This window comes from Hermetia illucens, chromosome 2 (assembly GCF_905115235.1).
Source record: "Hermetia illucens chromosome 2, iHerIll2.2.curated.20191125, whole genome shotgun sequence".
In the NCBI taxonomy this organism is placed as follows: Eukaryota; Metazoa; Arthropoda; class Insecta; order Diptera; family Stratiomyidae; genus Hermetia; species Hermetia illucens.
In genome coordinates, this window is record NC_051850.1 from 26070205 (window position 1) to 26082983 (window position 12779).

The following is a 12779-nucleotide window of genomic DNA, read 5'->3' on the forward strand; positions in this document are numbered from 1 at the left end:
ATACAACTTTGAGACCGTTGAAAATTTCTCCTGTCTAGGGTCGAAAACCACAACCGATAACAGCTACGACGATGAAATCCGCGAAGACGAGATAGACCCTGCTTGAGATGGAACGATTGCGTAGGCCAGGATGCCAGGCACCTTTTAGGAATATTAAATTGGTGGACCTCGGCGCAAAACTGGGATGTATGGAGTTCCTTATTAAGGCAGGCCTAGACCGGATACCGGTTGTTGCGCCGTTGATGATGATGACTTGTCGATTTGTTGGTGACGGGCGTTCTAAGTCCATCCTTAATTTTTTTGAGTGTCGGTAGTGGGGCAGGCCCCTCCATGACCTCTGCTCCATAGACGCGCGCCGATGTTGTGGTTGTTGTGATCCTCGAATTGGGCCCATTAATGTTTTATTTGCCCCATTTCTCTAACAAAGATTCTCTGCTGCTACTCCGATAGCGTGGTGTTCGGCTTCGATATCTTACTCTGGTGAAGTAGTGGTCGCTGTTCCAATTCGCCACGAGCTAAGTGCGTATGTCAGTGATAGTAAATGCAGCTCCTTTCACAATGAGGACATATTTGTTACGTAGTACCATGTTTTCCCTGTCTTGTACTTTTTGACCTGTTTTATGAGCGCTCTAAGAACATCAGTTCTGAACAGAGAGCGTACATTCTAGTTTATAGATTCGTAGTCCTTTTTCTGTCGCCGTAGTCTTCGTATTTCCAACCCGAGGGGGGACAATATTATACTGTGAACAGGTTGTCAGCTTGTTGTACAGCTCAACCTGGACGACCAGTCGGCTCATCTCTCATCGATACAAAGAGCTCATCGTTCACCCTCTCCCCACTGGGGTTATAAACGTGAAGATGTGAGTAGAATTTGGAAGTAAGACTGCAGATATTGTACCAATAGTCGTTACTTGGGACTCTGACATGAAGAATGTCCGCGAGAACTGTCCTTACAATATGGGTCACACGACTGGAATTCAACTTTTTTTTTATGGATGGAGGTGGAAATCTTAGAAAGACGCTGCTGCGTCAGGTTGCAGCAGTGTAGGGGATTCGCATCCACTAAAACCACCCTCACTTTTCCGCCTTTCCCCGCGGGACCACCGTGAAGTATTACTTCGCGGGGGAGGCTCTGGTTCGCTATGCCAGCTCGTCCATGTCGCGTCTCCGTCGCGCTGAGCTCGATCCAACTCCAAGAGTTTTGTCTGCACCACGGCTTTCTGCTGCAGAAATCTGGGACAATGGAACGTGCTCCGGGTCCTCGGGTGTAGCACCGCATTCAGGATTGTTGAGAGACTCGTCCAACGCGAAGCGATGCAAGTACTTCCTATAGCCACCGTGTCCCGTAAGGAACTGTGTCAGGTAGTAATTCCATTTCCCGTGCTTTCGGTAGACCCGTTTCTCGATACACGAGATCAATGCATGGGTCCACCGGCCCTTGTCGGAGTTATCCCACCGTTGTTGCCACACAACTCTCTCCTGGTGGCTTTTCGGAAATCCGCATTCACCTCGGCTGGATTTGCCTTCCGTTTTTCATAGAGCCAGTGTGCCCCGCTCGCTAGAATACCTATAAAATGCGCTGCACACCCTTAGCGCAATTGGCTGGTATGCCGAACTTATCTACCTCCGGTTGATAGCGTGGTTCAACGCTAGCGCCCAGACAGGGGCCGCGTATAGCAGGATCGACCTCACCACTCCCGCGATGAATAGCCTGCGACTATACTTCGGCCCTCCCACGTTAGGCATCATCCTTGCAAGGGATGAGCTAGCATTTGCAGCCTTCTCTCGCGCATAATCCGAGTGTCCCTTGAAATTCAGCTTGGCATCGATCATCACCTCCAGGTATTTGACAATTGATTTGGGATGACCTCACGATTACCAACCCGGACTGGAATTCAACTATAAGAACTGTTTACAGCTATGTCCATCCGTTCAAATGAGGTGAATAACTCGAAAAGGGATGTTTAGAGTCCTCCCGAGAAGTCAAACAACATTTTGCGTTGTGTTAATTTTCTTTTTTTTATTTTTAAAACAATTTGTTTATAAACTTACAATAATCATTAATAATAATAATTTAATAATATACACCATCCGATATGAGACATTATAATGTAGGACCTCCGTGCTACACGCTACCATTGCTACTGTCGTGCGCCTTGAAGTTCCGACAGCTACTCATAACGTTGGCGCAACTTTGGTGAAAATATAACGATCGACCACGAAAGAAATTCGAATAATTTTCTAAACCTGTCTTGAGGAATGAAATGATTAAATCAGGTAAAATGTACGAATCTTCTGGGCCAATTGCAAATTTGTATTTACCTTACATATGAAGCACTTATAGTCCTCCTCCTCTTTGGGCCTGTTCATCGGTGTGGGGTCAAGCTCTTTTAAACGGGTGCGTAAATCATCCAGGCCAGGATAACACTTGGATGTTTCGGTTGGATCAGTGCTGGATACCTGCGGTTCGGATTGTCTGTCTTCTTCGGTATTATTGTTGTCTGTTCTGTCGATTTGGTCGTGAAAATCGTTATTAACGATGGGATTGATTTTTTAAAAAGGGAAATGATTTAGGGTGACAGGAGTACTATCAAATGCGGGAGTGCTTCTTTCGCCTCTGCTGCCAGACTGATATAACTGAAGCGCATGCAGCAATAAATCTTGGAAACTCACCCGCCAGCATCACCATCCAGCTTCCGTTTCCTCGAAACCCGAACACAATCATCGTCTACAACTAAATCCTCATCACTATCGTTATTGCTATTGTTAGCGTCGTCCTTCTCGCCTGTCGCTCCGTCCTCGCAGGAGTCTGCGTTGTAAAATTGTGGTGTGGTCGATGAAAGCTCGCTTGCATTTTTAGCTGCCGTAATAGAGTGCCTTTTGAAAACAATTTGCTTGCGAAAATGGCCAATTATTCCTACCACCCATATGTGAGTTGGGATCCCAGCTACTGATTGGATCATCTCCGCTGTCTTTGTTCAGAAGGCATACGCTTTTGTATAGAACCCCGGCCACTTTTCCAACATTGCTTATATCCGAGCCTGAATCAGGTACGTCATCGCTACAACTTTCAACATCCACCGTTTCCATTTCATCCTTCACGTTCTGCTCCTCCTGAAGGCATATGGGATAAATAAAAGGGGGTGTGAGTGCTAATAGGAGTTTATGTGATACAGATTCAAGGATGAATAGATAAATAGACTTTGAGAAAGCAAAATATGCATTTATTCGTAGTGGAAACATATTTTTCTAGTTTAGCTCGAAATACATAAATCTAGCATTTAATTATATTAACAATCAAAATTAGGAAACACAATTTACTGGCTAGACTGAAGGATTCAACCTCTTTGGAACTGATTTGGTCCATGGAAAATCATGTTTCTCTCCTTGTTATTAAATTTTCGGAATATCATTTCGTATACAACCCACAGTTCCTTCTACCCTTATACATACCTCATAATTTTTCGCATTTTCCGCCGAGAATTTCCTTCGACATATTGGACACGAATTACAAAATAGATTTTCTAAAAAGTAAAGATCGTTGCCGCATTTTCTTCTTCGTACTTTTATACGTAGTCGACTTTGTCGATTGGTTCGTATCCTTTGAAATGTCTGCATATGGAAAGGGATTAACATCTACTATACATTTCGAAAGAGTTAATGTTACAAACCTCCCATCTGTTGTGACTTGTCCTCATTCCGTTGTCTTGATTCGGACAGGATCCCATTAGATAATTTTGTTGTATATTTGACCGATCCATTCCTGAACTGAGCTTGTAGAGCCTATCCAGCTCTGAGAGGAAGTGTGTGTTCCATTCATCAACGGATAACTGAATTCCACAAACAGGACATGATTCTGGCACAGAAGATCGGCGACCACCATTATTCTTATTCTGTGGATCTGGAAAAGTATTTACAAATGCATCTATTGCAATACATTTCAATGAGAATTATTAACTATTCTTGACTATAAGGTATAAGTAAATTTATTATTCTCTATATGCAATCGTAATGTTTCTAGAAGGAAAGACAAATACATTTGATAGTTATTCTCGAAACAGAATAAAAGCCAAGTATTTTGCAAATATTTTTCATATTATCAGTATTCACCCATCTCGTCCAAAGTAACCCTTTGTTCATGGGAGTTAGTTTGCGAATAGGTCTGAAATCCTGTTTGTATACTACATTCGGTAATTGTACTGTTCTAAGAAACAGATATTTGCACACCCTTGGTCTATGAAGTTGATTTTACATAAGCAATACATACAGCTTGGGTCATGAGGGTTTGAGGCAACATATTCTGTGCTATCCTCAGTAAACCAAAAATAAAATGCTGAGATCAGGGAAAGAGATAAATAAAGTACTCGTATAGTTGGAGTTATTCCATTATTCTAAATCCTACCTGATCCCTCTTGGTGACAGGTCCCGCGACAGACAAAGAAAATGCATACAATGTTGTTAGAAACAAGATGATCGGATTGAGTGACAAGCCTCCGAGAAATGCTAGGACGTCCACCTCAGTCGACGCGGCAGAACGGGCCCCGGTCCTGTTGAGAAATGGGCAAGGGATCTTGACGCATGGACGACATCAGGACGTAAGCAAGTTAGTCCGAACAAAACAAACAGTTGTCTGCACGCTAAATGTTGGTACCCTAACTGGAAAGACCAAGGAACTCGCAAGAGCCCTTCGGAAAAGGCGCATTGATGTCTGCGCTCTGCAAGAAACCCGATGTTCTGGTGCAAAACGTTGCAACATTGAAAGCGAACGCAATAAAAATGGATATAAACTTCTCTATTTTGGTAACCCACACATTCAATATGGTCCTGGCGTTGCCATCTCAGAGGGTTTCCGTGATGCCATTAGTCGAACGATTTGATGATCGGCTGATGAAGCTCACGATTATATCAGCTGATCGCACTATTCACTTCTTTATCGCTTACGCACCACAGAGAGGTAGACCTGATGCCGAGAAAGATGCCTTCTGACAACTTCTCGATGAAAAGACTTGTCACGTGCCTGCTGACGACTATATTATATGATAATTTTATTCATGTGGGTCATGTGGGTGAAAACACAGACGGTAACAGGTGTCGTGGGGGAAAGGGGTTCGGAGTGCGCAATAAGGGTGGTGAGCGTATAATCGATTTTGCGGACGCCCATGACCTTGTTCTTATGAATACATGGTTCATCAAACGATTGTCTCATCTTCCTACATTTTATAGTGGGAACAATAAAACGCAAATCGACTATATTCTCATAAGACGCCATTTTCCCACTGTCACTAACTGCAATTGTCGTTCCCTATGAGACCATAGCACCTCAAAATCGACCATTGATTGCCGTCCTGCGAATTAAGCCACCGATAAAACGCGTGAGGAACGCGCACTGGCCCACAGCGCATTAAATGGCGCCGATTTGGTGAGAAGAAAGAAGAAACGATCTCACTTGTACGATTACGAATGTGAAAGAATCGTGCAACCAAATGAAAGACACGACCCACAAAGCGGCCTCTGCAACCCTCGGCGTAACCAAGCCGGGTAAGTGGTACATCAACCAAGATGCTTGGCTTTGGAGTGATGATGTTGAAATTAAGGTCAGTGAAAAGAAACGCCTTTACCACAAATTTCTCGACGATTAAACGCCGCCCAATTGGCAAATTTATAAAAATGCCAACCGGGAAGCAAAGAAAGCACTCGCTGTCACCTGAGCGAACCATTACAAAAATCTTTACGACAAATTGGACACTCGAGATGGCGAGAGAGATCTGTTTCGACTTGCTAAAAGCTGTAACGAACGTACATAGGATATCTAACACTTCTGTTGCGTTAATGACAAGAACGGTACTTTGCTTATCAACCGTCGTTCCGTAACAGATAGATGGCGAGAATACTTCGAGGAGCAAATTTCAACTGAAGAATTTGCTCATCATCCACTTCCACAATCATTACCGACATTTGGACCAGTTTTACCTGGCAGCGCAACTGGTGCTCAGAGGTGGCAGTGAGAAAGACGGGGTGGCAACCCTGTCGGACAAACCAGAACCAAGTGGCTGAGGAGAACCTCCATAGTGGTGGCACCGGGAGACGCTATACTCACTTTGGTTTGCCGGCCGTGTTGCAGTAGGCGAATGCTCCAAAGGCCTAATCAGGGCATCAGACCCGAGTCTGCACGGGGACTCATCTGAAGTGGTAATTGGCCACGAAACCTTACCAGGGGTATACTGGTACCATGGGAACCGGGATAGCTCCTGGATTTCGGGTGAACTCCCGTTGTATGTGAGTACAGCTCGGTTATTTGCGTGGGAGTTTCATGGGGGTTGTGGTTATGCTCAAGCGAGAAGAGACCTTCGGGCCTCGTCGTGGTGTTGCGTTTCAACACGGGTGACGTACTCCTTAGTTCGGTAGAGATTTAGGTAAATCTTGCATCCACCGGTATGAATGCTAAGCTATTCCATTAGTATAGATGGTACCGTTGTTGCTTGTTTCAGCGGGGCTCTGATTGTGGTACTATATCTAATAATGTTGCAATTTGGCATTGCGGCAAAATCGGACCGTCTAATAAATGTGGCGAAAATATCAAGAGCTTGGCAAGTCAGAATAAATAGACAGATAGCTGATGCCTTTGGCACACGTAATAAAGAAAGTACCCTTTAATATGAATGGCACTTTACGCTGAAGTAATCCACGAGGACCACAATTGGAACATGAGGCAAACGAGGTCGAAGCACGTTTAGAAGATGAAATATACCTGATGGATTCCTGTCCGATAGAAACATTGACCTAAGAGGAACAAAGAATCATGGTGAAGCTAGGCACAACTTAGCACATTTCCTCTTTCTGAGAAATTCCCGCCTTTCTTTAACCTGTAAACTATACGCTGCCAATTCTACCTTTTCAACTACAACTCGCTTTATCTCACCCAGAATTCAGAACAGTTTGCCCAAGATCTATGTATAACTAGGTAAAGCGCCGAATAGATAGAAGAAAATCCATCGGTGACAGAATGACCTTGACACAACAAGTGACGTTTATGCAACAAGAAGGTTTTACACTCCTGGACAACACCTGGATTGGGGAATCAGCCCTTATTGAATTTGGGAAGCCGAAGCTTTGTTGTCCTACGAGTAAATGCAGTAGCAATGAACAAACGTAGATAAGCGACCATCAAATGATAGTCCCGTTCGAGACCGATATCAGCATCTCTTTTATTATGCCCATTCAGGAAGATAACTCCTAAGTCTACTATGATCAAGTCTGGTTAGCACTGATGAAGGGAGCAAGTGTTTCCCAAAATATCGGTTTTTGCAAGGTCCGACTAACAAGTCTTGTTAGCACTGGTGTAGGGAACAAGTGGTTCCCGAAATATCGGTATTTGCAAGACCAATAAATAAGCACTAGCCAATAGACGAAAAAAAAGAAGAGAAAGCAAGTCTTGATTATTTCAAATAATTTAATCGCTAAAAATACCGCGAAATTACACTTAGTCTCTTCAGTGTTATTACTACCGTCACCAAGACCATGCCTCTCTATTACATATCCGAGAAAGAAACTGTCATAAACCACTTTGGTACTCAGATCACCCATCATCATCACAATATCATCAAAATCTCTCTTATAGTTGCTAATAGAAAGTATCCTTCTCCTTTATATGGGAATTGGGGCCTGGAATCTTGCACTCAACATTCTGTCGTAAACAGGCTTCTAGGTCAATATAATCAATCAATACAATCAATCAATAATCAATATATCAGCAACGGTCCGATACCGTACATGCCTCTACTATCACTAGGCTTCACCGAGTTGCTTTTGTACTCCCACAAGAGAGAGAATAATGCCACAAGAGGGAGAATAATACTCTTTGATTATTGCGGTGTGGGATCCGGCGTTGTCATGGTTTGGGCACATGTCAGAATATTAAAGATTTTCCATGCCACACGCAAGCCGTAGAGCGCTGCATCAAATTGGTGACCAAAGCTTCAAGTGCGGTTTGCGGGGAAGATGAGCGAAACAGTTTCATCAGGCCAAGAACGAACGAATGCCTAATTTCAATACAAAAAAAAAAAACAATTTGATATTTAATTACGTATTTTTTATATGTTTCTAAGTAATTTCTATAATAAATGATAATTTAAAAAAATAATTTTTTTTCTCACTTTCAACTGTGTTGGGGCCTCTTAACATTAAATCAAGTAGGTCAAATTTTGTACGCTTGATTTATTTATAGTAAGACAACTTTTCACCACTATGTCGTTGAAAAAAAATCAAAAAAAGTCCATACAGGATTGCTCCACCCTAATATACATTACGGGCTACATACAAATGGGATAGTTCTGCACTCAAATGTACTCACAGAAGAAACAAACAAAACCTTTCATACCTGAAGCACCGAGCTTCCGGTTTCCTGACTTGTTTCTGGTTACATATCTTGTCTCAACACTTTTATGTTACATATAAACTAGCCTCTAATTATCACCTAATGTCGTAAGGAAGTCCTGATATAGTGAAACTGATATTAATTCCAAGATAGAAAGTTTGTACAAATTAGTAATTCCGAAAATATATTGTAAATTTAGATACACCGGAGGGGCAGTGTATTATGTTAAAGCAAACCTAAAACTTTTTTTAATTAAAACGTGACTGATTGTTGTCAACAAAGAAAGATTTTTCCAGGATCAAATTTGTTTTTTCATTTGTCTTTAATTTCATTTCCGCTCCACGAGAAGAATCTTCTCAATAAATGGGGGATTTTCCACCTTTTTGAGGCAATATCTGTCATAGTGTCGGACGTCTTTGACGCAAAGTGTTCAACACTTGTTAGCACATTTAATTCCCTTTTTCCACTGTTTCTATCATCCACTTGAATTTAGCACTTATTTATCTGCTTTTTAACTTAAATTTGGTGTCATGAAAAATTCCAGCGTAGTGCAAAGGTTCTATTGTCTCTCGATTTTTGATATAATTGTCTCTTGTGCTTGGCTTTTTTTTCAGGACTATGACATTCCGATAGCAGTCGAGCAGAAGGGTTCACCGATGTTTCAGAGGAATTTTGAAAAGATACTCTCTTTAACGTTTGTCCTTTTTATTTTCCTTTTAAATGTGCTGTATTGGTTTGTTGAATTCCCTTGTTAGGAACATTGGAAGTAACACATGGAAAGCATCATTTGAAATATAAAAGCACTTAAAAAGGACTATCGACCAGCAATATCTGATATCAATTGTGGACTTCAGGTTCAATTGAGATGTTTCATAGAAAACAAGTAAAATAAATAAAAGTAGATTTATTCATTCCAATTAGTTCCAAATTATCTCAAATATAGAAAACTGACAATTTGTACAAAAAAGTTACGGAAGATGTTATTCTGTTCTGCTTCATTTCGTTTTTCTATTCTCTGCTTCTATTTATCTCTCTTTTTAGTCTCTTTAGTCTCTCTTTATCTCTGCTTCTCTGATTCCCTGGTCGGTGAAAATTTATCTCATATTCAAAATATCTTTGAATTTATTTAAGGTACTGCGAAATGTAGTATGAGTAGAATTTTATATTATTAATACAGTATTTACCTTCTCGAAAAGGGACCTGTATGTGATGGCTTTGGTAAACAATGATCAAAATACAAGGATTCACTCCCGCCTCTAAATTATATTACATTATATGAAATTATATTTCTAAACCCAGGTAAAGCTACCAAAAATGTCATGGTCTTCTCGTTGAATGATTTGATGTGACTCCTGAAATTTCAGCAAATCAGTTAAGCTTACTAATTTCAAACGCTGACAAGGTTTGATGATGAGGTTTCTCAAAAACAGTAAAAATTATCAGTTCAGTTCAATTAATTGAACATTGGTTATTATTTAGGGTTCCCTTATACTGATCAAATCATGGTGAAGGCATCGTTAACAAAAGTACGTTGTCTAGTTGCGCAGGGAAACTATTCTAGATCCCATATAATGGCTAATATAAAATTCTAGAAGAGATTCAGATTGTAGATAGGTTTTCCTAAAATATCTGAAGTTGAGATCTTGTGTCTCTCTGTAGTAAATCAGCTCTAGATTGGGAACAAAAGACCACTCAGTTTACCCCTGGCCGACCATTACGTTAAAACTGTGCAGGATAAAAAAAAATGTTTACACTCAAAATGGAAGGCACTCCTTTATCTAGCCAAACTACTAAATTTCAGAAATTTCCTGGAATGTACAGATTTTATTTGTATATATCTCGAAATAAGATACTGATATTCTGCATGTGATTCTTAGGGAGCAGTAAATTTACCCGAAAAATATAATCTACTATAGCTTTGATAGCATTTCCTCCAAATTTACCAGTATTACTGCCTATGTTATTTGAGACTTTTATAGTATTAGAGTGATCTTAAGGGTGTTTTCCCAAAATAGAGCAATATACTATTAATAAGTTTAGCTTAGATGTAATAAAAAAATATTATTTTTTTCCAGGTTTTTGATTGAGTAGGTTTTGAGAATGGGCCTTTGATTTAAAATCAATGTCAAAATTAATGGTTGGAAAAGAGTTAATTCAGGCATGTTATTTGATATTCCGCGATGCTCAACATGGCTATATTTGGTGATAAAAAAGTTTGATCACACCTTTCGCGTGTATAGGAATCGTTCCTCAAATTCAGCCAAGAATGTGGTCACTCAGTGAAAACGAAAGGGGGGGGGGCTCCTGATATTTCCACCAAATTTTGAGAACGGATTTTTCTCTTAACAAGCCTTCTTCCGGTCTCACCTTCCATATTCACTTTTATACTATCACTTGCTTTAATTAATGACGCATAGCCTCTCTCAGCAGCATTTCGCAACATGTGAAGATACCAAAAGTTTGGGTTGATTCGTGAATATCAAATGAGCATTGCCTCGATGCAATATGCGTATGTTGTCAAAATATTGGGAATTGCGAAAAAGACTTTAAGTAAAAGCATGAGGTATCGTTTTTCCAATAAATACCTAGTTTTTAATGGAAGACTATGCACTTCCTATTATAATTAACAAAGTGATAGTTAATGAAAGATACTAGTATCAATCGAATTTACTGGGTTAGATTGTCAGGGTCACATAAATAGATTGTCAGTGAGAGGAAGAACATACTGGTTGTCTATATCATCCGGATTGTTTATTGTTAACGAACAACGAAGCAATCCTATTCTGCTATACAAGCAAAAAATAGCCCCCAATTAAGCTGAGGCACGCTCTTGGAGGTCCATTATTGTAGTTAATATCAATAGTACTGATCATTCTGGTAGGCAGACATGCAGACAGATATCAATGAAGAAAAAATCATTTTTCCGATAAGGCCCAAAAAATTATTTTTCATTTTTCAAATATCGATATATCTTGGACCAGTTATCCTTTTCATCATTGAAACTTAGTCCTTAGTCTTAGTCCTTCCTCGTAGTGTATGGACCACTGCCGCGATAAAAAATTGGGTATTCGCTCAAGAAATAAGAAAGAACTGTGCAAATTTTTGGTCAAAGTCCGCATATCACAAGCATCACAAGTGTTACGCGCCATACAGTTTAAAACAGGCAGCAAAGTGACCGATAGTGTACTTAAGATCCTTGTGGTTTCAACGATCGTGTAGGCGATCCTCAGCACTTTAGAGGCAGCCGATGTTTCGTAGTCATCCAGAATGAGCAAATGCAAACCAATTACTATTTTGGTAAATACTTCATCAGCAATAACACCTTTGGTGCACAAAAGTATTCTGAAAGAACTAGTCGAGGTTCGTGGCCGTCTTAATCGTTTATCGGCAGGATTGTCAAGGTTTCGTTGTAGTGCCAGTTGCTCAAGATATTCATTGGCAGAAGGCGATACCGCCGGAAGAAAATTTCTTTTTGTTTTTTTCTTCGTAAATTCCGTGAGAGAGCAAATTGTCAATAGCCATTATTATAAGTACTAAAATGCACGGTAAACGATAGTGTCTTTAAGCAGAGCCGACTTCATATTAAAGACAACTTTTCACAAATTAATTTTTTTGAGAGGCACTTGAGCGGGGGTGACCCTTTTTCAAATCAGTCCGAAAGTAAAACATAATCCGGAATCTCACTGAGCTAAGCTTGTCGAAGCAAACTGGTCTGCAATTCAAATCTTTCGACAACAAATGTTAACTGTTAGTCTAGCTCTTCATCGCGAGTTCATTTGGAAATTTTGGATCGCCAATGTTGCTGCACCTAATTTCGGAGTAGATTTCATCAGATACTTTGTTTTGTTTTTTTTTTTTTTTTGGGGGGGGGGTAGGGTAGGTGAATGCATTTACGCACACAGTGTTGGACTCCCGATTCGGTACGTCGTCGGACTACCAACTAAACACCTCCCCATCGTCAGAGAGCTAGCTTGGAACCGTTTGTCACATTACTTCGGGCTAGTCCCCGAACTCTCCCGCCTTGGGGAGCCTTCAGAGGAGGAAGGGAACTGTCAGTTCAAGGAGCCCCCTGCCATCCGGCTCCTCCACCGGTCGAGTTCTATCTTCTTAGCAACGAGAAGGGCCCGAACGTAATGAGCAACACGGTTCCACCTGTCAGCAGTCCTCAGCATCTCTGCCACAATGTTGTCTGGAGAGAGATCCCCTGTGTTTAAATAGAGCTGTTGACGAACCCCATCCCACCTTCCACAAAAAAAAAAAGTGTGGTGGGCATCGTCCACAACTCCATTGCAAAACACACAATCCGGAGAACGCGCCTTTCCAATCTTGTGGTAAGACTGAAAACTTCCATGCCCACTTAAAAATTGGGTAAGGAAATAGTCAGTCTCACCATGCTTCCGATTCA

The 12779-nt window shown here is 40.9% G+C and overlaps 1 protein-coding gene across 4 annotated transcripts in view; it reads right to left on the reverse strand.

The window, feature by feature from the left end:
* Positions 1–2010: 2010 nt before the first annotated feature.
* LOC119649199 (protein Teyrha-meyrha) overlaps positions 2011–12779 on the reverse strand; it is a 67861-nt gene continuing 57092 nt past the window's right edge. The window contains exons 4-9 of one of the 4 annotated variants that reach the window (XM_038051239.1): positions 3672–3901; positions 3454–3612; positions 2922–3114; positions 2674–2860; positions 2323–2506; positions 2011–2251 (exon numbers count right to left, since the gene is read on the reverse strand). In XM_038051239.1, coding sequence (XP_037907167.1) covers positions 2126–2251; positions 2323–2506; positions 2674–2860; positions 2922–3114; positions 3454–3612; positions 3672–3901 — 1079 coding nt within the window. In that variant the 3' untranslated portion in view covers positions 2011–2125. Of the gene's footprint in view, positions 2252–2322; positions 2507–2673; positions 2861–2921; positions 3115–3453; positions 3613–3671; positions 3926–12779 lie in introns of those variants that run through there. The other 3 variants (XM_038051238.1, XM_038051240.1, XM_038051241.1) reach the window with 3 other exon arrangements.